Source organism: Oncorhynchus nerka, linkage group LG8 (genome assembly GCF_034236695.1).
Source record: "Oncorhynchus nerka isolate Pitt River linkage group LG8, Oner_Uvic_2.0, whole genome shotgun sequence".
NCBI classification, from domain to species: Eukaryota; Metazoa; Chordata; class Actinopteri; order Salmoniformes; family Salmonidae; genus Oncorhynchus; species Oncorhynchus nerka.
In genome coordinates, this window is record NC_088403.1 from 41594731 (window position 1) to 41621372 (window position 26642).

At 41.4% G+C, this 26642-nt stretch overlaps 1 protein-coding gene across 1 annotated transcript in view; it reads left to right on the forward strand.

Moving 5' to 3' along the window:
* The window catches only part of arhgap36 (Rho GTPase activating protein 36), an 83006-nt gene that overhangs the window by 43316 nt on the left and 13048 nt on the right, over positions 1 to 26642 (forward strand). The window contains exons 2-5 of the mRNA XM_065021802.1: positions 2395 to 2551; positions 10524 to 10598; positions 22789 to 22874; positions 23062 to 23274. Of these exons, the coding sequence (XP_064877874.1) occupies positions 2395 to 2551; positions 10524 to 10598; positions 22789 to 22874; positions 23062 to 23274 (531 nt within the window). The remainder of the gene's footprint in view (positions 1 to 2394; positions 2552 to 10523; positions 10599 to 22788; positions 22875 to 23061; positions 23275 to 26642) is intronic.

Here is a 26642-nt window from a genome sequence, read left to right on the forward strand (position 1 = left end):
TTTTATTTCTCCGGTTAGGTCTAGGCCTACGTTAGCCATTTTTGAGTGAGCTAGGCTAGCCAGGAAAAGTACACTTGGCAACGTATTCTCACGTGGGAGGACGAAACATAAAAGTTTCAGCACCCCACAAATAACAAACAGTTCCCTGAACCACTGGGTGCATGGCTGGTCGTCTGTCTGCCTCACCGTTCACAGAGTGGAATTAGCAAAAAAATACAAGACAACAAGCTCCTGAGTTTGTAAGAAATTTTCAGAATCGAGAGCCGAACCGTGGGTTGAATTTTTTTTTTCATCCATGGAGAACCGCGGATATCCAACCCGATGCAGGACTCTAGAACACGTACACACATACATATACACACATATATTCCCTTGTTGCCAGTAGGGTGAGGGGTCGTCAAAGTGGACCATCACGGATGGGGTTCATCCCAGCACCATGTTTGTTTTTTACTCACCATGTTGTCACCTTAATCCACCATCAAAGAAAACACCTCTTACTCCCTCTATTTTCTTTCTTTCTCTCTCTCATCTTACTCCGTCTGTTTTCTTTCTTTCTCTCTCCTCTTACTCCCTCTATTTTGTCTTGTTTCTGGTTTTCATTTGTTATCCTATACCTCTTTAATTCCCTTCATCTTGTGCCCATTCCAATGATATGAGGTTGTTTATAAGGTTCTAACTTCCTGGTAATCACCCAGGAATGGAATTGTAACCAGGGAGGAATGGATTCCATCAGAACAGTTAAATCTGTCCTTCTCTCTTCCCCCTTACCATGTTCCTACCATTCCATCCATTTCCTTACCGTGTCAAGGGATTAGGCTAAGTACAGCTACAGTATATTACATAATATTCAACTAAATTACTACATATGAATATATACTGTACCTTAGACTGTTTTTCTAGTGTATAAAGGATTGTAGAACAGCATGTGTTACTCTGTTCTACAGCAGCAGCTGATACTGATTCCAGAACATCCATATATACTGCAGGAGCATAGGCTAAGGTTCTATAGCAGCTGATTCTGATGTTAGGACAGCATCTTCCTAGTCTGGGTCTGTTTCTTCCAGTTTCTTTCTTGTTCCTTGCCAACTCCTAATGGACTTGTTGTGACAATGACAGAAATGGGGTTTGGCAAAAGCATGAAGCGTTTTGGCAACAGCATAAACAGGCAACATGGCTTGCATCTTCCCACAGCAATGACACATTCAAAGTGCACATCTGTTTTCTGAGGCCTACAGTTCTTCTACATTCTGACCAGGGCCTACAGGGAATAGGGTGTCATTTGAGACACACTTTATGATTGTTTCCCAAGCTTTGGGTCCAGTGTTAACCCAGAGGGACAGGGCCTCAAACAGTGTCCTTCGGTGGCGAACCCTCTTCTTCTATTGTCCAGACGTAGAATGGCCTGACTTTGGCCCCCCCAGACATAGCCTTGAGCAGTCGAAAGAAAATTTGTCTTCCGACTAAAAACAAAACAAAACAAAATAGAACGAAAACAGACGGATGGTTCTTTTTCCTGTAAGAAATGTGTGCATGTGAGTGTGCACATACATATCCGTGTGTATTTGTCTGACCCATTCAACTCTCAGAGAAAACTCAAATGACCACCTGCAGAGGACAAGGCAATTTCCCTATCATCATTCCTATCAAGCTACAGCATAATTATATTCAAGTTGTTGGGAAAGAGAGATACGGTAAAGATGTTTTTAAGCTCTCGCTAGGCCTAACCTCTGGCTATGTATGCATCCCAAATGGCACTCTATTCCTATAGTGCACTTATGATAACAGCCCTATGGGATTTGGTCAAAAGTAGGAAACTATGTAAAGTAGGGAATAGGGTGCCGTTTGGGACGCACTCTATAGAGTAGATCCCAGTCAAATATGATTTGATGGTTGGTTAATAGTTGAGATATTCCTTCTGGGATCCTTGGGACGTCCCTACCCCATGGAAGATTACATCTACAAAGGTTAAGGTTAGATAAGGGTTAAGGTTAGGGTAGGGGTTAAGGTTAGGATTAGGGTTAAGGGTAGGGACGTCCCAAGGACAGCGGTAACCTCGTGGAGATGGGTTGAAGCCAGCGATAATGATTTCCATACAAATAGCCGCCTTCATGGTTTACTGTTCATTTGATACTTAGCCACAGTAAATTGTATGGTTTGAGGAAACCTATTAAAGAAAACATTATAGTAATTCAAATGTTAAGTCTTCTTTCCCGTCTCTCCCTCTCATCTCCCACATGCCATTTTCTCTCTCTGTCCCCTCCCCCTTCTCGGAGTACATTGTAAATGATATCAAGTAATTCAGTTCTTAGCTGTGATTGGTACTATGTGTAATGCCTCCAAGTAATAGCACATTAATCATTCTCCCTCCCTCCCTCCCTCCCTCCCTCCCTCCAGGGGGACCATACGTGGGCGACCATGCTGGGCCAGAGTGTGCGTCTGCAGCCGGTGCCTATCCAGAGCCTATCTGAACTGGAGAGAGCTAGGCTGCAAGAGGTAGCCTGCTACCATCTCGGGGAGCGGGACCTTGACTTCAACATCAGCATCCCCAAAGGTACACAAGGGCTTAGTTGCTATATGGCCAGACCAGAAAGGACGACAGATATATGTATACAGTGCTGGGCTCTGTCTAGATCGTAAAGCTCTTCAAAGCTCAATTGGGGTTTGAATCTGGAGGAGAGGGACCTCGAATTCAACATCAGCATCCCCAGTGGTATAGAGGAAGTAGTAGTTACTATATGGCCATGGTAGAAAGGACATATATATGTGGTGCTATATGACATTGAAGTCCCCAAAGGTATGCAAGTGAGGAGCATTTACTATGGCCATGTTAGAAAGGACGGACTGAAATATATAGTCGGCGTCCTGAAAAAGTATTGTATCTCTCTTCTTGGTGATTTTAATTTCTTAGACATAACACTTTTTATAAAATTCCTGAAAATATTTCATTTTGCTCATCCTGGTCTAGATTGTAGAGCTCTTCACTATGCAGTACATGGCATTTAACAAGGTGAAGAATGATAGCGATAGGGACATGATACAGTTGAAGTCTGAAGTTTACATACACTTAGGTTGGAGTCATTAAAACTCGTTTTTCAACCACTCCACAAATTTCTTGTTTACTAACTATAGTTTTGGCAAGTCGGTTAGGACATCTACTTTGTGCATGACAAGTAATTTTTCCAACAATTGTTTACAGACAGATTATTTGTATAATGAAGAAGTTACAGGTCTGTGAGAGCCAGAAATCTTGCTTGTTTGTAGGTGACCAAATACTTATTTTCCACCGTAATTTGCAAATATATTAATAAAAAATCCTACAATGTGATTTTCTGGATTTTTTTTTCTCATTTTGTCTGTTATAGTTGAAGTGTACCTATGATGAAAATTACAGGCCTCTCTCATCTTTTTAAGTGGGAGAACTTGCACAATTGGTGGCTGACTAAATACTTTTTTGCCCCACTGTATATCAACATAACCTGAAATTCCGCTCAGCAAGGAAGAAGCCACTGCTCCAAAACCGCCATGAAAAAGCCAGACTACGGTTTGCAACTGCACATGGGGAGAAAGATTGTACTTTTTGGAGAAATGTCCTCTGGTCTGACGAAACAAAAATAGAACTGTTCGGCCATAATGACCATCATTATGTTTGATGGTCTTACAAGCCAAGACCATGTTGAAAAGTCTTGCAAGCCGGAGAACACCATCCCAACCGTGAAGCACGGGGGTGGCAGTATCATGTTGTGGGGGTGCAGGAGGAACTGGTGCACTTCACAAAATAGATGGCATCATGAGGCAGGGAAATTATGTGGATATATTGAAACAACATCTCAAGACATCAGTCAGGAAGTTAAAGCTTGGTCGCAAAGGGGTCTTCCAAATGGACAATGACCAAGCATACTTCCAAAGTTGTGACAAAATGGCGTAAGAACAACAAAGTCAAGGTATTGGAGTGGCCATCACAAGGCCCTGACCTCAGTCCTATAGAACATTTGTGGGCAGAACTGTAAAAGCGTATGTGAGCAAGGAGGCCTACAAACCTAACTCAGTTACACCGACTCTGTCAGGAGGAATGGGCCAAAATTCACCCAACTTATTGTGGGAAGCTTGTGGAAGGCTACCCAAAACGTTTGACCCACGTTAAACAATTTAAAGGCAATGCTACCAAATACTAATTGAGTGTATGTAAACTTCTGACCTACTGGGAATGAGATGAAAGAAATAAAAGCTGAAATAAATCATTCTCGCTACTATTATGCTGACATTTCACATTCTTAAAATAAAGTGGTGATCCTAACTGACCTGGAATGACAGGGAATTTTTACTTTTTTACTTGGATTAAATGTCAGGAATTGTGAAAAACTGAGTTTACATGTATTTGGCTAAGGTGTATGTAAACTTCCGACTTCAACTGTATATGATATAAAAGCCCACTACATGTTTTCTGCTCATTCCACCACCACTCCCAGACTGTATTACCTCAATAAGTCTGAGTGAATTTTACAGTACAGCTCAGATATAGTCTTACAATTTAAGATGAAAGAGTAGGAGTCAGAAGATTAGATACAAAATGAAGATAAGAGTTTAAGTCAAAAAGCAACAATAGTAGGAGTAAGACGGGTAAAGAAGAGTAGGAGTAAGAAGAGTACTGTAGGAGTAAGATAAGTGTGAGTAAGAAGAGTACTGTAGGAGTAAGATGAGTGGGAGTAAGAAGAGTACTGTAGGAGTAAGATGAGTGGGAGTAAGAAGAGTACTGTAGGAGTAAGATGAGTGGGAGTAAGAAGAGTACTATAGGAGTAAAAATACTAGGAGTAAGAAGAGTACTGTAGGTGTAAAAATATTAGGAGTAAGAAGAGTACTGTAGGAGTTTTTTATTTGACCTTTATTTAACTAGGCAAGTCAGTTAAGAACAGATTCTTATTTTCAATGATGGCCAAGGAACAGTGCCTTGTTCAGGGGCAGAACGACATATTTTTTTGTCTTATCAGCTCAGAGGATTCAATCTTGCAACCTTTCGGTTACTAGTCCAATGCTCTAACCACTCGGCTACCTGCCGCCACAGAGTAAGAAGAGTACTGTAGGAGTAAGAAGCTTCTGATTCTGAGGGGTCTTAGCGTGCTTACATTCCTCTCTCGTGTCACCCTGGGTTACATAAGAGGCATTAGTCTGATCTCAGTGCTTCTACATGTAGTCCACGCAGAGACAGAAGAGGAAGCGAGACACCGCACTCATTGTTTTTTTCTGGTTCAATAAAAGTCAATAAACTAAGTAGACCAGACCCAGCTGCTATTGCATTGGTGTCTATGGGAGACCCACCCCATTAAGTAGACCGGAACAAACAAATGTTTTCCATGGTAAACGGCCTGAGTGAACTCTCTTCATTTATCCACCATCTTTGGTCTATGTTCATACCGTTAACCTCTCAACCTTTTCAACCTTTGACCCCTGACCACTCTCTAGTCAGTGCTATGTAGTTTACGCTACTTAAGATAAGCAGACTGACAAGTCCATTGGTCAAAACAAGAGGATGACATTTAAACATTATAAAACATCTATTTTAATTTATTTATTGTGTGATTATATATATATATATATTACCTTGAACTAAAATAAAAGAAGGAATAGTGTCGAGTCTACTCACAAATTCAACTAATTGTAAAGTGCAACATTTTGCTCACAAAGACCTTCATCAAGACCTACTGTATTTTATCCAGCTCATCCATTCCTTTTGCCTCCATTGTGGACTGTTTATCCTGAAGTAAAACAGGAGAATGGACTCCCACACGCTGTATAAATGGTCAAATTAAACGTGTTCCAAAGTGTAACGGTTTCACTCACAGTTGTTAGGAATGGAGGTCTGTTAGAATAGACTAGAATACAGATGTGGGATCTTAATTTGATCACTATTTTGTTGCCCCTCAGTAAGGCATAGTCGCCGTCACACAGTTGCTATACAACCGTACTGTACATCATAGAGCATTCAAATGTGTTACAGTTACAGCATGTAACCAGTCATGGATGGAACCCAAAAAAAATCTGTCAAACATTTATAATCAGTTTTCACCTAATCTGTTCCAGTACATTCTAATTATATGTCAATAATTCATTCTTTACAGAATCTTGAAATCTAATATTGTCAAAGTTATTGGACAAGACTATATTTGTAAGACTAAAATAGAAAACATTTTTTACTGCATTTCATTCTCTGTTGAGCTGCAGAATATGTAAATAGAAAACAGTTAAATCAGTCAGTCAGTGTCAGATAACTCTATAGCAGCATGACTCTATATACAATATACTGTATAAATAAATAAAACGCATACAAATATATAACGAAGGGGGCCAGTGTTTATAACTGTCATAGGGAGGGGGATCAGTCAGAGTCTGTAATGTTTGGGAATATTCCTGTCCCTCTCCCTGGGGTGGAGACCTCAAACAGAGTCTCTGTTAGCTAGCCAGCCACCTCCCATGTGTGTTACTGCTGTGTCTTTGTCCCAAATGACACCCAATTTAATTTATAGTGCTCTACTTTTGACCAAAGTCCATAGAGCTCTTATCAAAAGTAGTGCACTATAAAGGGAGTAGTTAGCCACCCAACTCCCCTGGTGTATCAGGCCCACTACTGTTTCAGTGATGGCTCATATATAAAATATGGGAGCGAGTGATGTCTGAGAAAGCACAGTACATCCACGCGCGTGCATGCACACACACACATGCATGCGCACACACATGCATGCGCGCACACATGCACACCCCCCCCCCCCCCCACACACACACACACACACACACACACACACACAGTCTTGTACAACTAATCAGTCCCAGTCCCAACAATTCAGTCCCATTCAATATCCTATGTTCTCTAACCCTAACCCTAAACCTTACCTTAACCCGTACTCTTACCCTTACCCTAACCCCAACCCTAACCTTAACTCTAACCTTAACCCTAATCTTAACTCTAACCTTAACCTTAACCCCAACCCCAACCCCAACCCTACTAACCTTAACTCTAACCTTAACCCTAATCTTAACTCTAACCTTAACCCTAATCTTAACCCTAACCTCCATAACTCTCCCTGCAGAACTCTGGACCAGGCACTGACTCCTGACCTGGGAGTCAGCTCGTACTTATTCTTATCCATTTTCCGATTCTGGGTCTGTATCCCTATTCCCCCCTCATCCTATCCCTGTCCTCCACCCTCAGACCTTTCCCAGACCCCTGTTCCTATCCCCCAACAGATACAGAACCCCAGATTATATCCATCACCAGCACCTTCTCAGACATAAACAGACTCCTTCATTCTAGACTCAAAGACGCTTTCACCCAAACACAACGTACATTTCCCCCACTCCAGGAATTCAGACATTTATCAGCTTTTCGCTGAAACCCCAACCTAAGGGATCTTTAAATTTTTGTAAAATGTTCCAATAAGCCCACTCCAAAACCCCTATTGAACAACAGTACCATAGACAACTTCAACACATTCAAAATCCACATGCACCAACCTCCAGTCCTATCCCACAACTCATGACCATTCAGAGCACCAACACTGTTTATGCAATAATATGTACATTATGCCGCAACATTTATATAGGAGAAACCAGTCACACAGTCTTGACACACCTCAAACAGCACCTCTACACAATTGAAAAAAAAAAATATTACAAACATATTACAAACACACACTTTCAAATCCACCCAACAACCTCCCTCCACATCACCGGTCTGGAGATGAAAGCCTCCTGGACCATAGGCCAGAGAAGAGCAGCTGAATCCATATGGATATCCAAATGTAAGACCTTGGCTCCACTTGGTATGAATGTTAAGAAGTAGTATAAAGTACTGACAGTGGGAGTTGGTGAGGGCCTAATTAAGAGAGCTGGAAGTTCAATAAAAAATAATGTATTTAATTGCTTAATCTGGTTTTGTATTTTTTTATATTTTGCATTGAATTTTATTATATTATGCACTTTAACATAGCACGTAATCCCTTCATCCTTTTTGGGGCGATTTCCAATTATGTACTTACTTAATTAAGTATTTATTTAATTATTCCAGTATGCATGTTTTATTGTGATTTTTTTATGAAATTTGGTTTAGAATTAAACCTTTTTACTCTCAAGACTTTATTGATAATTATCTTCCTCCTGTATTTGAACTGTTGAGGGTGACCCCTTGGAGCTCTCGGCCTCTCATGTTCTCCCACCCTCTCAAGACCGGTCAGATGTACAACACAGAAACAGGGCAGAAAGTTGCAATAGGCCCGTGGAAGGTTTGATACCAACATAAACATAAACCCTCTTAAACCTAACCCTAACATTAACCCAAAAACCTAACCTTCACCCTAAACCTATCCCTAGCTCCTGACCCTAAAACTAACCCTAGCTCCCAACCCTAACCCTTAACGTAATTATAACCCTAACACTAATTCTAACCTTAACACTAAACCCCCTAGAAAAAGCATTTGTCCTCGTGGGGAAAAAACAAAATGTCCCCAGTTGGTCAAATTTTTGTTTGTTTACTTTCGGTAGTTAAACACATCCACACACACTGAAGACTCATATTATGGGAGCTATCTGCCTGAGGGACGGAGGGAGGTCGCCATAGGTTTCTGTTCTGATCCCGCTGTTTGAGCCAATACCAGAACCTCTAGTTTATTTTGACAGTGTGTGCGTGTGCATGCGTGTGTGTTTGTTTGTTGTTGGTTTCCTGGCTACGCCTTGGCTATGCTTGATGGATGGATTCTTTCGGAAATCTCTGTTCTTCGCAGTCAGAGTGGTGCTTATATGGCAAGTCTGGAGACTGTTTTTTTACGTCTCATTTTCTCATGGATATAGGAAACAATCCCACAGGGTCTGTCATTATTTTCTTGCTTCCTTTCTTTCTCTTGCATGCTATTTCTGTCTTTCTGTTTCTTTCTCTCTCAGCCCCAATTGGGCCTATCTTTCAGATTATTTGCTTTGCCTAAATCTATCTCTCTCCACTCTGTGTGTATATGTGTGTGTCGGTCCTCTAATCTTAAAGTGTGCAAGCCATTGGCAAACACACACACACACACACACACATCCTCTAATCTTAAAGTGTGCACTCCATATGCAAACACACACACACACACACACTGAGTACATTTCATGTAGGAATACACACACACGGAGCGTTGAGTTTGCTCAAAGATTAACCCTTGCTCTGGCATGTGCCGAGTGGGAGGAGACGATTGCTGTGGAAATAAACTTTAATTTCCTGTAGTCATGGGAATTTGACCCCCTTTAAACCTTTGACACACACACACGCGCACACACATTCACACACACAAACAAACCTCTTCACATGGGGATTTGACTGCTCGGATCATTTACATTTCAAGGCCTTCAAAACTCCTATCCGGTCAGCCCTTAAGGATGAAGCTGCATCTAAACACTGGTGTAGAGTCCGTTCTGTTGTTTTCCCATTAGTGGTGAGGATTGGGATTCTGTGAGTTTAAGCTGATCCTAGATCTGTGCCCAGGCCCAATCATGTTGAGAGAAACAAAGAAAAATACCTTCTAGTCATGGAAGATCAAGGATTCTGCAACAAACCAGTCCTGAACAGCAAAGGCGTGCTACCTTACAAACACACACACACACAGACTGTACACACGACTGTGATCTTTAAAGCCCCAAAACCCAAACAGTGATGTCTTCCAGAAAAAGCTCGTCAGAGGATGTTTAGGTTGTAAAATCACATCCTTGATCTGCATGTAGTTTCTCTGGTGTCACCCTCTGGCTAAAGGCTACAAAGGCAGTACAGGAGGCTGTGGCCTATACAAACACACACGCAAAGACTTGATGTTGTAAAAGGTCTATTCTTAGTAATGCCTGAATTGAGGAATAGATGTAATTCTCAGGAAAGCAACTTGCAGCAGTGCGTTGGTGGGGCGTGCGTGTGGACATGCGCTTTCTTCTTCTCTTGTTTGGTCTTTACATGGGTGGAGATTTTGTGCTAATATTCGGTCCCGGTTTACATGTGTGTATGTTTGCTTAAGCATCGTTTATGGTTCCGTTTTTACAAGGACACAATATGGTGGGAGGAGTAGGAGACAACCCAACATTACAGAGGCTGTTTCCCAAATGGCGCCCTATCCCCGGGATCAGGTCACTCCAACCCTGTTCCCGGAGAGCTACCGTCCTGTAGGTTTTCACTCCAAACCCAATCTAGTGCACCTGATTCTAATAATTAACTGATTGATCATCTGAATCAGGGGTTGGAGCAAAAAGCTACAAGAGCATAGCTCTTCAGGAACAGGGTAGGGGAGTTTTGACCAGGACCGATAGGGCGTAGTGCACGATACTGTATATAGGGAATAGGGTGTCATTTGGGATGTAAATTCAAATAAACTGCAAATAAGACGCAGATTATAAAGAAAGACAGTTAAAACGTCATCAGGCAAATGGTACATCGCTCTTCACTCTCATGAACAAACAACATATTTTTGTTTCTTTTTGTCTTTTTTAACTACCTTTTTGTTTTTTTGTCCACTTTTTTCCAGAAATCCGTAAGAGGAGAAAATCGCTCAGAAGGAAGTTTGACTCCTTCTCCAAAGAAAAGAAAGAGAAAGAGCGAGGTAAGGTCGCCCCCTCCCCCATAAACTAGATGATGAAGTGTCGAAATCTTCCACCGTGTGGCTGCATCCCAAATGGCACCCTATATAGTGCACTATGTAGGAAATAGGGTGCTGTTAAGGACACCTACCTATGACTCAGCACTCTTTGTTAAAACTGAAGACTACATGCCATACCTCAGAAGGTCAGACAGACCAGAGTCATGTACTTAGATACACAGCTCTGAGACAGACTAACCGCTACTGACGTAGGTCTATATGAGCCTCTACTCCTTCTTGACTAATTGACTAATGACTGTGAAATGATCAACCACTGTTTACGTACAGTACAGTAGCTCCAGTGCTTCTTCTCTATCCCGTAATGAAAATTAAGTGACTAACGCTTGTCAAATCATCAAGCACTGTTGACCTACAGGACAGTAGCTTTTCCACCTCTTCATTGTTTAACAGGGACTAACTGCTTAATGCCTGTGAAATCACTGTGTTGACGACAGTGAGCTCGATTTCAACCCCAAGAAGCAAGGCCCTCTTTGTAGCGTAGATGACTCATTTTTGCAACTTTTGTCTGTTGCAGAAGGTTTAAACACTGCCTCCTGAGTGTAAACACTGATACACTCTCATAAACATTCTCACACACACACGAACTGACAAAACAAGAAAGGCATGTGCACGCAAGCATATGCGTACAGTCTGTCTCTCGCTCTCTCTCTGACACACACACACACACACACACACACACACACACACACACACACACACACACACACTCTCTCTCTCTGACGGACACAAAAGGCATGTGTACACAAGTATATGCGTACACAGTCACTTCACAGTCGCTTTCTCCTTCTCACACACACTGACAAAAAACTAAAAGGCACATGCACACACGTGTACACAGTCTCTCACCCCCTCCTCCCCCCCACACACACTCTGTTATCCTCTCCTTGGCCCAGTCCTGGCCATGTGGAGTGTGATCAGGGAGAATAAAGAGATGTTCTCTTTCTCCTCCAGCTGGTTGCCTTCAGCGCAGGGCCAGCTAGCCAGCCTGTTGTCTTACCAGGGTTAGGGTTGATTAGACTACCCGTGACAGGACAGGGTCTGCTAGCCAGTCTGTTGTATTAGGCCTACCCCAGAACAGTGGCCAGCCAATCTACTTGTTAGCATTAGGGCAAGCTAGCCATCCTGTTACCCAAGCCAATGGCCAACTTGTTAGAATTATGGCTAGAAAGCTAGCCTGTTACCCAGGCCATTAGCCAACGTGTTAGCATTATGGCCAGCTAGCAAACGTTTTACCCAGGCCAGCAGCCAAACTGTTAGCATTATGGCCAGCTAGCCAGCCTGTTACCTAGGCCAGTGACCAGCAGGCCTGCTGTTTTATCTAGGGTTTGTCTGTTGTTTTATCTAGGGTTTGTCTGCTGTTTTGTCTAGGGTTTGTCTGTCCTTTGGTGCTCACAGGTCTGTGTCTGGGTAAATCTCCTAAGATGATAGTACTTAATGCTCAGTCAGAACATTAGGGGTTTGGCAGGGATGGATGAATGGATGAAGGGATGGAGTGGTCGAAAACAAACGAGGGTAAACGAACGCTCAAGTGATCAGAGGCGAGTAGCGTCACTAACGCTAATGCCAACAAATGCTAATTAACCCATAAGACTCTAAGCTCTGTCTAAGCCAGGAGAGGGGAGGTGAGATACTACTAAGCTATATGGAATTGTTTTAAAATGGTCATATCAATGTAAATTTTTCTATTTTATTTTGAATTTTAAATAAATATATACAGTACCAGACAAACACACCTACTCATTCAAGGGGGAATGGTAAGAAAACACTTACATAGCATTGAAGGTCCCCAAGAACACAGTGGCCTCCATCATTCTTAAATGGAATAAGTTTGGAACCACCAAGACTCTTCCTAGAGTTGGCCGCCTGGCCAAACTGAGCAATCGGTGGAGAAGGGCCTTGACAGGGAGGTGACCAAGGACCTGATGGTGACTCTGACAGAGCTCCAGAGTTCCTCTGTGGGGATGGGAGGGAGAACTTTTCAGAAGAACAACCATCTCTGCAGCACTCCACCAATTAGGCCTTTTATGGTAGAATGGCCAGATGGAAGACACTCCTCAGTAAAAGGCACATGACAGCCCTCTTGGAGATCGCCAAAAGGCACCTAAAGGACTCTCAGACCATGAGAAACAAGATTCTCTGGTCAGATGAAACAAAGATTGAACTCTTTTGCCTGAATGCCAAGCGTCTTATCTGGAGGAAACTTGGCACCATCCCTACGGTGAAGCATGGTGGTGGCAGCATCATACTGGGGGGATGTTTTTCAGTGGCAGGGTCTGGGAGACTAGTCAGGATCGAGGGAAAGATGAATGGAGAAAAGTACAGGGAGATCCTTGATGAAAACCTGCTCCAGAGTGCTCAGGACCTCAGACAGGGGCAAAGGTTCACTTTCCAACAAGACAACGACTCTAAGCATACAGCCAAGAGAACGCAGGAGTGGCTTCGGGACAAGTCTCTGAATGTCCTTCAGTGGCCCAGCCTGAGCCTGGGCTTGAACCTGATCAAACATCTCTGGAGAGACTTGAAAACAGCTATGCAGTCACGCTCCCCATCCAACCTGACAGAGCTTGAGAGGATCTGCAGAGAAGAGTGGGAGAAATTCCCCAAATACAAGTGTGCCAAGCTTGTAGCGTCATACCCAAGAAAATGCGAGGCTCTAATAACTGCCAAAGGTGCTTAAACAAAGTACTGAGAAAAGGTTTGGAATATTTATGTAAATATAATACATATACAGTTGAAGTCGGAAGTTTACATACACTTTAGACAAATACATTTAAACTCAATTTTTCACAATTCCTGACATCTAATCCTAGTAGGAATGCCCAATCATAGGTCAGTTAGGATCACCACTTTATTTTAAGAATGTGAAATGTCAGAATAATAGTAGAGAGAATGATTTATTTCAGCTTTTATTTCTTTCATCACATTCCCAGTGGGTCAGAAGTTTACATACACTCAATTAGTATTTGGTAGCATTGCCTTTAAATTGTTTAACTTTGGTCAAACGTTTTGGGTAGCCTTCCACAAGCTTCCCACAATAAGTTGGGTGAATTTTGGCCCATTCCTCCTGACAGAGCTGGTGTAACTGAGTCAGGTTTGTAGGCCTCCTTGCTCGCACAAGTTTTTCAGTTTTGCCCACAAATTTTCTATGGGATTGAGGTCAGGGCTTTGTGATGGCCACTCCAATAACTTGACTTTGTTTTCCTTAAGCTATTTTTCCACACCTTTGGAAGTATGCTTGGGATCACTGTCCATTTTGAAGACCTATTTTCAACCAAGCTTTAACTTCCTGACTGATGTCTTGAGATGTTGCTTCAATATATCCATATAATTTTCCTCCCTCATGATGCCATGTATTTTGTGAAGTGCACCAGTCCCTCCTGCAGCAAAGCACCCCCACAACATGATGCTACCACCCCCGTGCTTCACGGTTGGGATGGTGTTCATTGGCTTGCAAGCCTCCCCTTTTTCCCTCCAAACATAACAATGGCCATTATGGCCAAACAGTTTCATCAGACCAGAGGACATTTCTCCAAAAAGTACGATCTTTGTCCCCGTGTGCAGTTGCAAACTGTAGTCTGGTTTTTTTATGGCGGTTTGGGAGCATTGGCTTCTTCCTTGCTGAGCGGCCTTTCAGGTTATGTCGATATAGGACTCGTTTTACTGTGGATATAGATACTTTTGTACCTGTTTCCTCTAGCATCTTCACAGGGTCCTTTGCTGTTGTTCTGGGATTGATTTGCACTTTTCACACCAAAGTACGTTCATCTCTAGGAGACAGAAGGCATCTCCTTCCTGAGCGGTATGACGGCTGCGTGGTCCCATGGTGTTTATACCAGGCACAGTCAACTTAGTGTATGTAAACTTCTGACCCACTGGAATTGTGATACAGGGAATTGTAAGTGAAATAATTTGTCTGTAAACAATTGTTGAAAAAAGTACCTGTGTCATACTCAAGGTACAGTGGGGCAAAAAAGTATTTAGACAGCCACCAATTGTGCAAGTTCTCCCACTTAAAAAGATGAGAGAGGCCTGTAATTTTCATCATAGGTACACTTCAACTATGACAGACGAAATGAGAAAAAAAATCCAGAAAATCACATAGTAGGATTTTTTTCTGAATTTATTTGCAAATTATGGTGGAAAATAAGTATTTGGTCACCTACAAACAAGCAAGATTTCTGGCTCTCACAGACCTGTCACTTCTTTTTTAAGAGGCTCCTCTGTCCTCCACTCGTTACCTGTATTAATGGCACCTGTTTGAACTTGTTATCAGTATAAAAGACACCTGTCCACAACCTCAAACAGTCACACTCCAAACTCCACTATGTTCAAGACCAAAGAGCTGTCAAAGAACACCAGAAACAAAATTGTAGACCTGCACCAGGCTGGGAAGACTGAATCTGCAATAGGTAAGCAGCTTGGTTTGAAGAAATCAACTGTGGGAGCAATTATTAGGAAATTGGAAGACATACAAGACCACTGATAATCTCCCTCGATCTGGGGCTCCACGCACGGGGTCAAAATGATCACAAGAACAGTGAGCAAAAATCCAAGAACCACACGGGGGGACCTAGTGAATGACCTGCAGAGAGCTGGGACCAAAGTAATAAAGCCTACCATCAGTAACACACTACGCCGCCAGGGACTCAAATCCTGCAGTGCCAGACGTGTCCCCCGGCTTAAGCCAGTACATGTCCAGGTCCGTCTGAAGTTTGCTAGAGAAGATTGGGAGAATGTCATATGGTCAGATGAAACCAAAATATAACTTTTTGGTAAAAACTCAACTCGTTGTGTTCGGAGGACAAAGAATGCTGAGTTGCATCCAAAGAACACCATACCTACTGTGAAGCATGGGGGTGGAAACATCATGCTTTGGGGCTGTTTCTCTGCAAAGGGACCAGGACGACTGATCCGCGTAAAGGAAAGAATGAATGGGGCCATGTATCGTGAGATTTTGAGTGAAAACCTACTTCCATCAGCAAGGGCATTGAAGATGAAACGTGGCTGGGTCTTTCAGCATGACAATGATCCCAAACACACCGCCCGGGCAACGAAGGAGTGGCTTCGTAAGAAGCATTTCAAGGTCCTGGAGTGGCCTAGCCAGTCTCCAGATCTCAACCCCATAGAAAATCTTTGGAGGGAGTTGAAAGTCCGTGTTGCCCAGCAACAGCCCCAAAACATCACTGCTCTAGAGGAGATCTGCATGGAGGAATGGGCCAAAATACCAGCAACAGTGTGTGAAAACCTTGTGAAGACTTACAGAAAACGTTTGACCTCTGTCATTGCCAACAAAAGGTATACAACAAATTATTCAGATAAACTTTTGTTATTGACCAAATACTTATTTTCCACCATAATTTGCAAATAAATTCATTAAAAATCCTACAATGTGATTTTCTGGATTTTTTTGTCTCATTTTGTCTGTCATAGTTGAAGTGTACCTATGATTAAAATTACAGGCCTCTCTCATCTTTTTAAGTGGGAGAACATGCACAATTGGTGGCTGACTAAATACTTTTATAGTTTGTTAACAAGACATTTGTGGAGTGGTTGAAAAACAAGTTTTAATGACTTCAACCTAAGAGTATGTAAACTTCCAACTTCAACTGTATATTTATTTTTTATTTTAAAAAAATGAAATACATTTGCAAACATTTCTAAAAAACATTTTTGATTTTGTCATTAAGGGTTATTGTGTGTAGATTTATGAGGGGGAAAAAACAAACTAAAATCAATTTTAGAATAAGGCTGTAACATAACAAAATGTGGAAAAAGTCAAGGGGTTTGAATACTTTTCGAATGCACTGATTTTAGCCCATATAATTGCATTGAATAACAGATTCACTACATAGAACAACAGATTGTCCCACAGAAAAAAATCTAAAGGAAGTTTGTTCTGAAGTATCTATCAATATATATATATATATATATATATATATATATATATATGTATTTAAACCCTTATTTTGACCCTTAACAGTCTCCATACATACTTCCATAAATGTTTTTGACTGGTACCAGGGGACATTCAGACGTGAGGCCTGTGGGAGTCTCACGTTTACACCGAGTGGTCGTATAATTGTCTAGCCTAAACTGTTCGGACGCTACAGACAGAAGTTGGAAGATCGGCTGTACCGACTTCAGACAAGTCCCAAGACGACTGGTGGGGGTCGTCGAGCAAAACGGAGAACAGCATCTTGTTCTTGAGAGTCTCCTCCTTCCATAATAGTTTGTTGGCCAAACCATTCGGGTGTGTAAAAGCACATTTCACAAAATAAAAGTTTGTGTATACTGTGTTTACGTGTCTGTTTTACCCTCCACTACAACCCTGGATGGATGGATGGATGGATGCCAGTTGTGCTTGTTCCTTTAAGGCTCTTATCTGTGAAGGTAGCACAGTGGGTAAAGTGGTATGGGTAGCCTAATCTGGAGGAAATGCATTTAGATGGCTGTTAATCGCAATAACATTAACACTCAGGTGTTTCTGCTAATTGTCTTGTGTGTACTTTCTATTGTTTATTCATGCTAACTGTATCTGTCGCCTGACGGTAGTCAGAAAGTGTGCCGGATCCTTCAAAAAATGTATCATGGTATTTTCCTGCCATGGTAGGACAATGAAAACAATACTATTGTACTATCGTGTTTTTCTGGTTACTACCATGGAAGGAAAATACCATGGTACTGTTGCAAATAACATGGTATTTTCAACCCACGCTAGTGACCAAAACACCATGATAGTACCATAGAATTTTTTTAATTGTACTACCATGGCAAGAAAATACCATGGCATTTGCAGCATTAATATTGTATTTTCCTGCCATTTTAGTGACCAAAATACCATGATAATACCATGGTTTTGTACTAGCAGCATGTAGGTATACTAGTGAAACATGAAAGCATGGGAGTTGTTTACAATACATTCTCATGATGGTCAATGTCCCACAGTATTTTGGGTTAAGTGACCAAAAACATAGTAATTTATACTCACATAATGCAATATTGACTTTTCGCTCTGCAATGACAAAGTGTAGGCTTACTCTGCTAAACCCCTTGAGCTCATAATGAAAAACCACAACACACATGTTCTAGTAGTGTAGTGTGCCTCTTAAACCTTAGTCCGCTGGTCACTATATAGCTTATTAGCACGCTAGACAGCTAGCTACATGCTTGCTACTTGTAATAGGCATGTAAGCCTATTAACTAGTTAGCCTGTTAGCTACTGTAGCTAGCCACTGGCCTGCAACCAATCAGTGGCATCTGCGGGAGGATTTAGTCAGTTGATGTACCTACATACACGTGTCTGTGGCTTTCGTGTACCTTGAACCAGCTTCAAGGAAAGGATAAGAAGAGGAGTGGGGGGTGAAGGGAAGAGAGAGAGGGTGGGGGAGAAAGAGAGAAGGAAGGTTTGAGAGACAGGGAGAGGTGGGGTGAGAGAGGAGGGAGGGAGAGGGTGAGAGAGCGAGAGAGAGAGAATGAAGGATGAAAAAGCGAGACAGAAACCCCATTCCCATCCACAGTTTTTATGTGAGTAATGTCATACAGTATAAAACAAATTCTTGACAGCTGTGACCGAAACAGGAAGTTTCCGTACAATTTTAGAAATCCCGACATGGTCTTTTTGTGTCGGTAAAATGTAGTATGCCAGAAATGGTGGTGGGAAAGCATTTATGCTCAAATATTGATATAATAACCATCATACAGTGGTGGAAAAAGTACCCAATTGTCATACTTGAGTAAAAGTAAAGATACCTTAATACGAAATGACTCAAGTAAAAGTGAAAGTCACCCAGTAAAACACAACTTGAGTAAAAGTATAAAAGTATTTGGTTTTAAATATGCTTAAGTATCAAAAGTAAATGCAATTGCTAAAATGTACTTAAGTATCAAAAGTAAAAGTACAAGTATAGATCATTTTAAATTCCTTATATTAAGCAAAGCAGATGGCCACATGTAGTATTTTTTTTATTTTCAGAGGCAGTAGGGATGACAAGGGATGTTCTCTTGATAAGTGTGTGAATTAGACCATTTTCCGGTCTTGCTAAGCATTCAAAATGTAACGAGTACTTTTGGGTGTCAGGGAAAACGTATGGAGTAAAAAGTACATAATTCTCTTTAGGAATGTAGTGACGTAAAAGTAAAAGTAGTCAAAAATAGTAAATTAAAATTAAATTAAATGACTGATTCCCAAAAAATGACTTAATTAAGTAGTACTTTAAAGTATTTTTACTTAAGTACTTTACACCCCTGCCATCATATCGAAGTAAACTTGGAGTAACGCGATGACATGGTGTGTGATCCTCCCATAACGACTTGGGAAACCATGCAGTTTATTAGGCTACAGATTAAATAAATTATGAAGAACCCCCCAGGATGGTGAAAGTGCACAGTGATGCGCTTGATGCTCCTTTCAAATAAATGAATGGGTCTTATTCTGGTGACATGATGATCGATGCTTGACTACAGTTTGACAAATAAAAATATTCTCGCTCTTATCTATAAGACTACCTGCAGACTGGACTACCCGCAGAGCCTACCCACAATGTATCTACGAGATGTTAGCTAGAGAGCATGTGCCAAGACCAGAGTACACACATTTGCTATTAAAGCAACAGTTTTAGTGACAAAACAATCGGTAGAGTTGAAAATGCAATGGAAACACAGTGAACATTGTGCACTATGCCATCACACACTGATTGGTGGAAACGTCACTGGTGGGAAAATGTACGTTTTATTTATGCAGATTTTTTAATATTTGAATGAAAACCTGACGCCACGTCTCGTAAAGACGAGAGAGAGAGAGAGAGAGGAGGAGAGGCCGGGAGGGTCAAAACAAGAGAGAGAGAGAGACAGAGAGAGAGAGAGAGAGAGAGAGAGAGAGAGAGAGAGAGACAGAGAGAGGGGGGGGGGTATTTCAGGTTTAAGAGGTATTTCAGGTTCATCCCACCTATCCTTAGAGCTTTACCTCTTGGCACTCTGCCAGTCTCCCATGTCTGACCAGCTTTAGGTCTTATGGCCTCTTCACAGCAGGAGTGTGTGCGGATGTGTGTGTGTGCTTGTGTGTTTTCTATGAATTAATTCATTCACAAAAATTATTTTGTCAAATTGCCAGTTGGCAACCCGTTCCTTACGGGATTAGTTGACACAAACAAACATTACAATGATTCAGAGTGATAATTATTCCGGTGTTCTGCATAGTGCGCACCGCATAAAGAATGAAAAATAAATAAATACATAATAGTAGAAAAGGTTACCCAAGCAATAATAATTTAAAAAATACAATTAAAAAACAGATAAATAAATACGGAAAAATGAAATGGAAGGCATTTAACCCTGGTCTGTCACAAAGAGAAGATTCAAATGAGAGAGATATATTGTAGGCCCACACACAATTTATATACACTGAGTACACAAACATTAAGAACACCTGTTCTTTCCATGACGTAGACTGACAAGGTGAATCCAGGTGAAAGCTATGATCCCTTATTGATGTGACTTGTTAAATCTTCTTCAATCATTGCAGATGAATGGGAGGAGACAGGTTAAAAAAATGATTTTTAAGCCTTGAGACAATTGAGACATGGATTGTGTATGTGTGCCCTTCAGAGGGTAAATGGGCAAGACAAAATATTTAAGTACCTTTGAATGGGGTATGGTAGTAGGTGACAGGCACACTGGTTTGTGTCAAGAACTGCAACGCTGCTGGGGTTTTACACTCAACAGTTTCCTGTGTGTATCAAGAATATCCAGGATATCCAGCCAACTTGACATAACTGTGGGACACATTGGAGTCAACATGGACCAGCATCCCTGTGGAATGTAGAGTCCATGTCCCGACGAATTGAGGCTGTTCTGAGGCCAAAAGGGGTTGCAACTCAATATTAGGAAGGTGTTCCTAATGTTTGGTATACTCAGTGTACATATGCCTATGTCTGGAGCTAAATATTTTTATAATTTATGGTGAACAAAAATATGAATGCAACATGTCAAGTGTTAGTCCCATGTTTCATGAGCTGAAATAAAAGATCCCAGAAATGTTCCAGACGCACAGAAAGCTTATTTCTCTCAAATGTTGTGCACAAATTTGTTTACATCCCTGTTAATAAAAATGTGTCCTTTGCCAAGATAATCCATCCACCTGACAGGTGAGGCATATCAATAAGCTGTTTAAACAGCATGATCATTACAAAGGTACACCTTGTGCTGCGGACAATAAGAGATCACTTTCAAATGTGCAGTTTTGTCACACAATGCAATGTCACAAATGTCTCAAGTTATGATGTAGTGTCTAATTGGCATGCTGACAGCAGGAATGTCCACCAGACATATTGCCCGAGAATTGAATATTCATTTTTCTACCATAAGTCGCCAAACATCGTTTTAGAGAATTTGGCAGTACGTCCAACCGGCCTCCCAACCGCAGACCATGTGAAACCATGCCAGCCCAGGACCACCACATCCGGCTTCCTCAATCCATTGGGATTGGCTGGGCCTTGCTCCCCCATGGCTGTGCTACTGCTCATGTGAAATCCATAGATTAAGGCAAATTTATTTCAATTGACTGATTCCTTTTTATGAACTGTAACTCAGTAAAACCTTTGAGTTTGTTGCATGTTGCGTTTATATTTTTGTTCAGTATAGTTATAGGTCACCCTTTTTCTTTTACTGCAGGCTTTATCAAAAAAATTCAGCAAACGAAAATACACAATGAGGCCAATGGTGATTTTAAAACAGTTTAATGGTTATGATATGAGAACGGAGGATAGATCAACAACATTCTAGTTACGCTACAATACTAACCTAAATGACAGACTGAAAAGAAGGAAGACCGTATAAAATAACAAATATTTCAAAACATGCATCCTGTTTGCTACCAGGAACTTTAGTAGTACTGAGAAAAAAGAAAAAAATATTGTCCTGAATACAAAAAATAATGTTTGGGGCAAATCTAACACAGCACATCACTGAGTACCACTCTTCATATTTTCAAGAATGGTGACTGCATCATGTTATGGGTATGCTTGTCATTGGCAAGGACTAGGGAGTTTTTCAGGATAAAAAGCAATGGAATACAGCTAAGCACAGGTAAAATCCTAGAAGAAAACCTGCTTCAGTCTTTTTTCCAACACACACTGGGAGACAAATTCCCCTTTCAGCGGGACAATAACCTAAAACAAAAGGCCAAATCTACACTGGGGTTGCTTGCCAAGATGACATGCAATGTTCCTGAGTGGCCTAGTTGCAGTTGTGAGTTAAATCGGCTTGAAAATCTAGGTCTACTTTTGAAAATGGCCTTCTGGCAATGACCAACAACCAACTTGACAGAGCTTGAAGAACTTTAAAAAGAGTAATGGGCACATATTGTACAATCCAGGTGTGCAAAGCTCTTAGAGACTTGGCCAAAAAGACTCTGTGAGCTGTAATCACTGCCAACGGTGATTATAACATGTATAAGAGCAGGAACTATACCATGAAGTCCAAGGAACTGGACATAGATCTCTGGGATAGAATTGTGTTGAGGCATATATCTAGGGAAGGGTATAAAACAATGTCTAGAGTGGAGTGTTGAAAGTTTTCAAGAGCACATTGATCTCCATCATTGGGAAATTGAAAAAATATAGATCTACCCAGACTCTGCCTAGACCTGGCCATCCGACCAAACTGAGCAACTGGGTAAGAAAGACCTCGGTCAGGGAGGTGAACAAGAACCCAATGAACACTCAGGCAGAACTATAGAGTTCCTTGGCTGACATGGGAGAAGCTGCCAAATAACAGTCTCTATGGCACTTCACCAATCTGCGCTTTAGGAGAGAGTTGCCAGACAGAAGCCACTCCTGAGAAAAAGGCACATGACTGCACGGCTGAAGTTTGCAAAAAGGCACATAAAAGACTGAGAGCATAATTCAAAAGATTCTGTGGTCTGATGAGACAGAAATGTAACTCTCTGGCCTGAATACAAAGCGATATGTATGGAGAAAACAAGGCACAGCTCATCACCTGTCTAACAGGTTAGGGTTAGTAGATAGTTGAAATGCTACTGAAATGAAATATCTGTTCCTCCCTCTTTCCTTCCCTATCTATCCCAACATCTTTTCCTCCATCCATACCTCTTTCTACCTTTTCCATCATCCCACAGAGACAGCCGCCAAGGCGTTTGGCATACCTCTTTCGCAGACGATAGCCAACGACCGGGCATACAAGCAGCGTCAGGATGCTCTAAAGGTTTTTAAAAAAATCTACTTCATTAGATTGTTTTACTGTGAAGTGTAAAAAAAACTGTATCCAAAATACAAGTGTAAAAACTGCACACTAGAAAATACACTTTTACTTTAGGTCTATTTACTGTAAAGTGTGTTGTGATGGATTATAAAAGCACTTTAAATAAAGTTGGATTTGATTTGCTCTGAAGGAGAGCCGGAGAGACTGCCTTGATCTAGAGGCCAGCGTCCTGAGGTTCCGGGCTGAGAAACAACAGCAGAGCAACGGGAATAAACCCCTCTGTAGCACGGCTTCATCCTCCTTCAGTGGTGCTACATCCTCCTCATCATCGGCAGCACTGGCGTTGCACAGCAAGCCACTCTCACCCAGGTTCCTGGATAAGAAAGCTAGAGTGCAGAGACGGGTGAGTTGGAGAGCGCAGACACACACACACACACACACACACACACACACACACATACAGACACAGAGACACACACACACACAGAGACAAGTAGATGTAAATGCTTGTCTCTACGTCTGGGCTTTACTTTGGTCTGAAATATGCGGACCTCTCTTTGGCTATCAAAAGAGCAGTCGAACATCCAACAAACATTTCTCAACCATGACGTATCACCTTCCAACTACGGTTTCAAAACATGACCACGCTGGCATATCTCCTCCGAGACAATCAAACATTTCTATTGTAGGCATTTGGCACTTGAAAGTGCTAGCCAGCACATACCGTAGTCCTAAGAACTGTGAAATACTGTGGTAACAACTGATCCAAACATATCTGTTCAAAAATACATCAGAGTTGTTTTATTTGAACAATATGCCCAACTTCAACAAAAATCTGGGGTATAGAAGTTCAACGATGACTATCAGTAATACTCTCTCTGAACCTCGACCCTGGTAATCAGTGTTGATATTGGAAAATGAAAAAAGGTCTGCATTCCAAATGGCACCGTATAGTGCAAAAGTAGTGCACAATATAGGGAATCGGGTGCCACAGGAGACACACACACAAGGGAACGTTCAGGTAAATCGCTGGCTGTCTCTCCATCATAATCATTTGCACAATAAATTCATTTTCCTGGTATGGAGTCAGACCGTTGTTTGCCACAGCGACACAGTAAAAATATTAGCAGAGCAAAAACTGTGTGCACATTCGTGTATGCATTTGGGCGTAGTCTCTGTGTGTGTGTATTTAAGTTGAGCCCCTGCTGTGTTAATGTCTGTACCGTGCTGCGCTCTAACCTGCTGCCCTGCTGGGTGAGAGATCGGACACCATCACTGCTGGTGGCTCTAACACACTGTCATTACTAGCCAGGGTTAGGGTACCTGATACTGTATTTGTTTTCACTTAGTGTTTGTCTGTAGTCCTTCCACGTCAGAACAGAATGAAGGGCTGGAGACTAGAGGAGGAAGGCATGTTTGAGACTATTGAGATGCACCGATTAATTAGGGCCTGAACCTAACATAAATCCAATCAAATCAAATTTGTCACATACACATGGTTAGCAGATGTTAATGCGAGCGTAGCGAAATGCTTGTGCTTCTAGTTCCGACAATGCAGTAATAACCAACAAGTAATCTAGCTAACAATTCCAAAACTACTACCTTATAGACACAAGTGTAAGGGGATAAAGAATATGTACATAAAGATATATGAATGAGTGATGGTACAGAGCGGCATAGGCAAGATACAGTAGATGGTATTGAGTGCAGTATATACATATGAGATGAGTATGTAAACAAAGTGGCATAGTTAAAGTGGCTAGTGATACATGTATTACATAAGGATGCAGTAGATGATATAGAGTACAGTATATACGTATACATATGAGATGAATAATGTAGGGTATGTAAACATTATATTAGGTAGCATTGTTTAAAGTGGCTAGTGATATATTTTACATCATTTCCCATCAATTCCCATTATTAAAGTGGCTGGAGTTGAGTCAGTGTGTTGGCAGCAGCCACTCAATGTTAGTGGTGGCTGTTTAACAGTCTGATGGCCTTGAGATAGAAGCTGTTTTTCAGTCTCTCGGTCCCAGCTAAGCAATGTACTGAATGTGCTGCCAAATGTGACAAAGACAATAAGAGACAGCACAAATAAATCTGGGACCAGGTTACTCATGCATAACTTGAATTATGTGTAATACATGATTTATTGATGTGGATGGGAGATGTGTGTGTGATTGTAATTTCCACATCTAAGAGATAGATACAAGAACGTTGAGTTGAATAATAATTTGGTGTTGACACACTTTTTACATTTCTTATTAAGATTTACTTGGAATATTGAGAAACCTTCCAATCAAAACAGAGGAAGGGAAGTAGATTATTGAGATCATGTCCACGGGAAGATGTTTTGGGGTGGGGAGGCTTTTCTCCACTCTACTGACAAATATTGTTCTGCGCTCATACGGGAGTAATAAAGGCCTAGTGCACTAATTTGGTTTAAAAAAAATAATTATATACCTAATTGTGATTTATCAGGGGGTGCTGCAGCACCCGCAGCACCCCTATTTCCTGTGGCAATGATTGAGATGCACTCTAAGTGCTTGCATGACTCAGGTTTCCATGGAAATCTTTAATTAACGATTCTACATTTTAGAGATAGAAGGCAGTTCATTCAGCTCATCATTCAGAGTAGATGGAAATGGCAATTGCAGTGATTTGGGTATACACGCACACACGCATGAACACACACACACACACACACACACACACACACACACACACACACACACACACACACACACACACAGCGTTGGGCGATATACTTGAAAAGTGTAATCGTAATCCGTTACTGATTACAGTTACATGAAAAAGAATCAGTTACACACACACACACACACACACACGCACGCGCACACACACACACACATATATATATATATACAGTCGTGGCCAATAGTTTTGAGAATGACACAAATATTAATTTCCACAAAGTTTGCTGCTTCAGTGTCTTTAGATATTTTTGTCAGATGTTACTATGGAATACTGAAGTATAATTACAAGCATTTCATAAGTGTCAAAGGCTTTTCTTGACAATTACATGAAGTTGATGCAAAGAGTCAATATTTGCAGTGTTGACCCTTCTTTTTCAAGACCTCTGCAATCCACCCCCTGGCATGCTGTCAATTAACTTCTGGGCCACATCCTGACTGATGGCAGCCCATTCTTGCATAATCAATGCTTGGAGTTTGTCAGAATTTGTGGGGTTTTGTTTGTCCACCCGCCTCTTGAGGATTGACCACAAGTTCTCAATGGGATTAAGGTCTGGGGAGTTTCCTGACCCAAAATATTGAGGTTTTGTTCCCCGAGCCACTTAGTTATGTCACGCCCTGACCTTAGATATCTCTTTTTTTCTATATATTTTGGTTAGGTCAGGGTGTCTCTAGGGTGTGTGCTCTAGTTTTTGTATGTCTAGGGTTTTGTATGTCTAGGGGTTTTTGTATGTCTATGTTGGCCTGATATGGTTCCCAATCAGAGACAGCTGTTTATCTTTGTCTTTGATTGGGGATCATATTTAGGTAGCCATTTTCCTAATTTGTGTTGTGGGATCTTGACTATGTTAAGTTGCCTGTCTGCACTAATTTGTCTAGCATCACGCTTCGGGCGTTGGTTTTTGTTGTGTTTCATTCATTAAAAGAGAATGTACGCATACCACGCTGCACCTTGGTCTCACTCACACGACGAACGTGACAAGTTATCACTTTGCCTTCATGCTGGAAAAGACATTGTTCGTCACCAAACTGTTCCTGGATGGTTGGGAGAAGT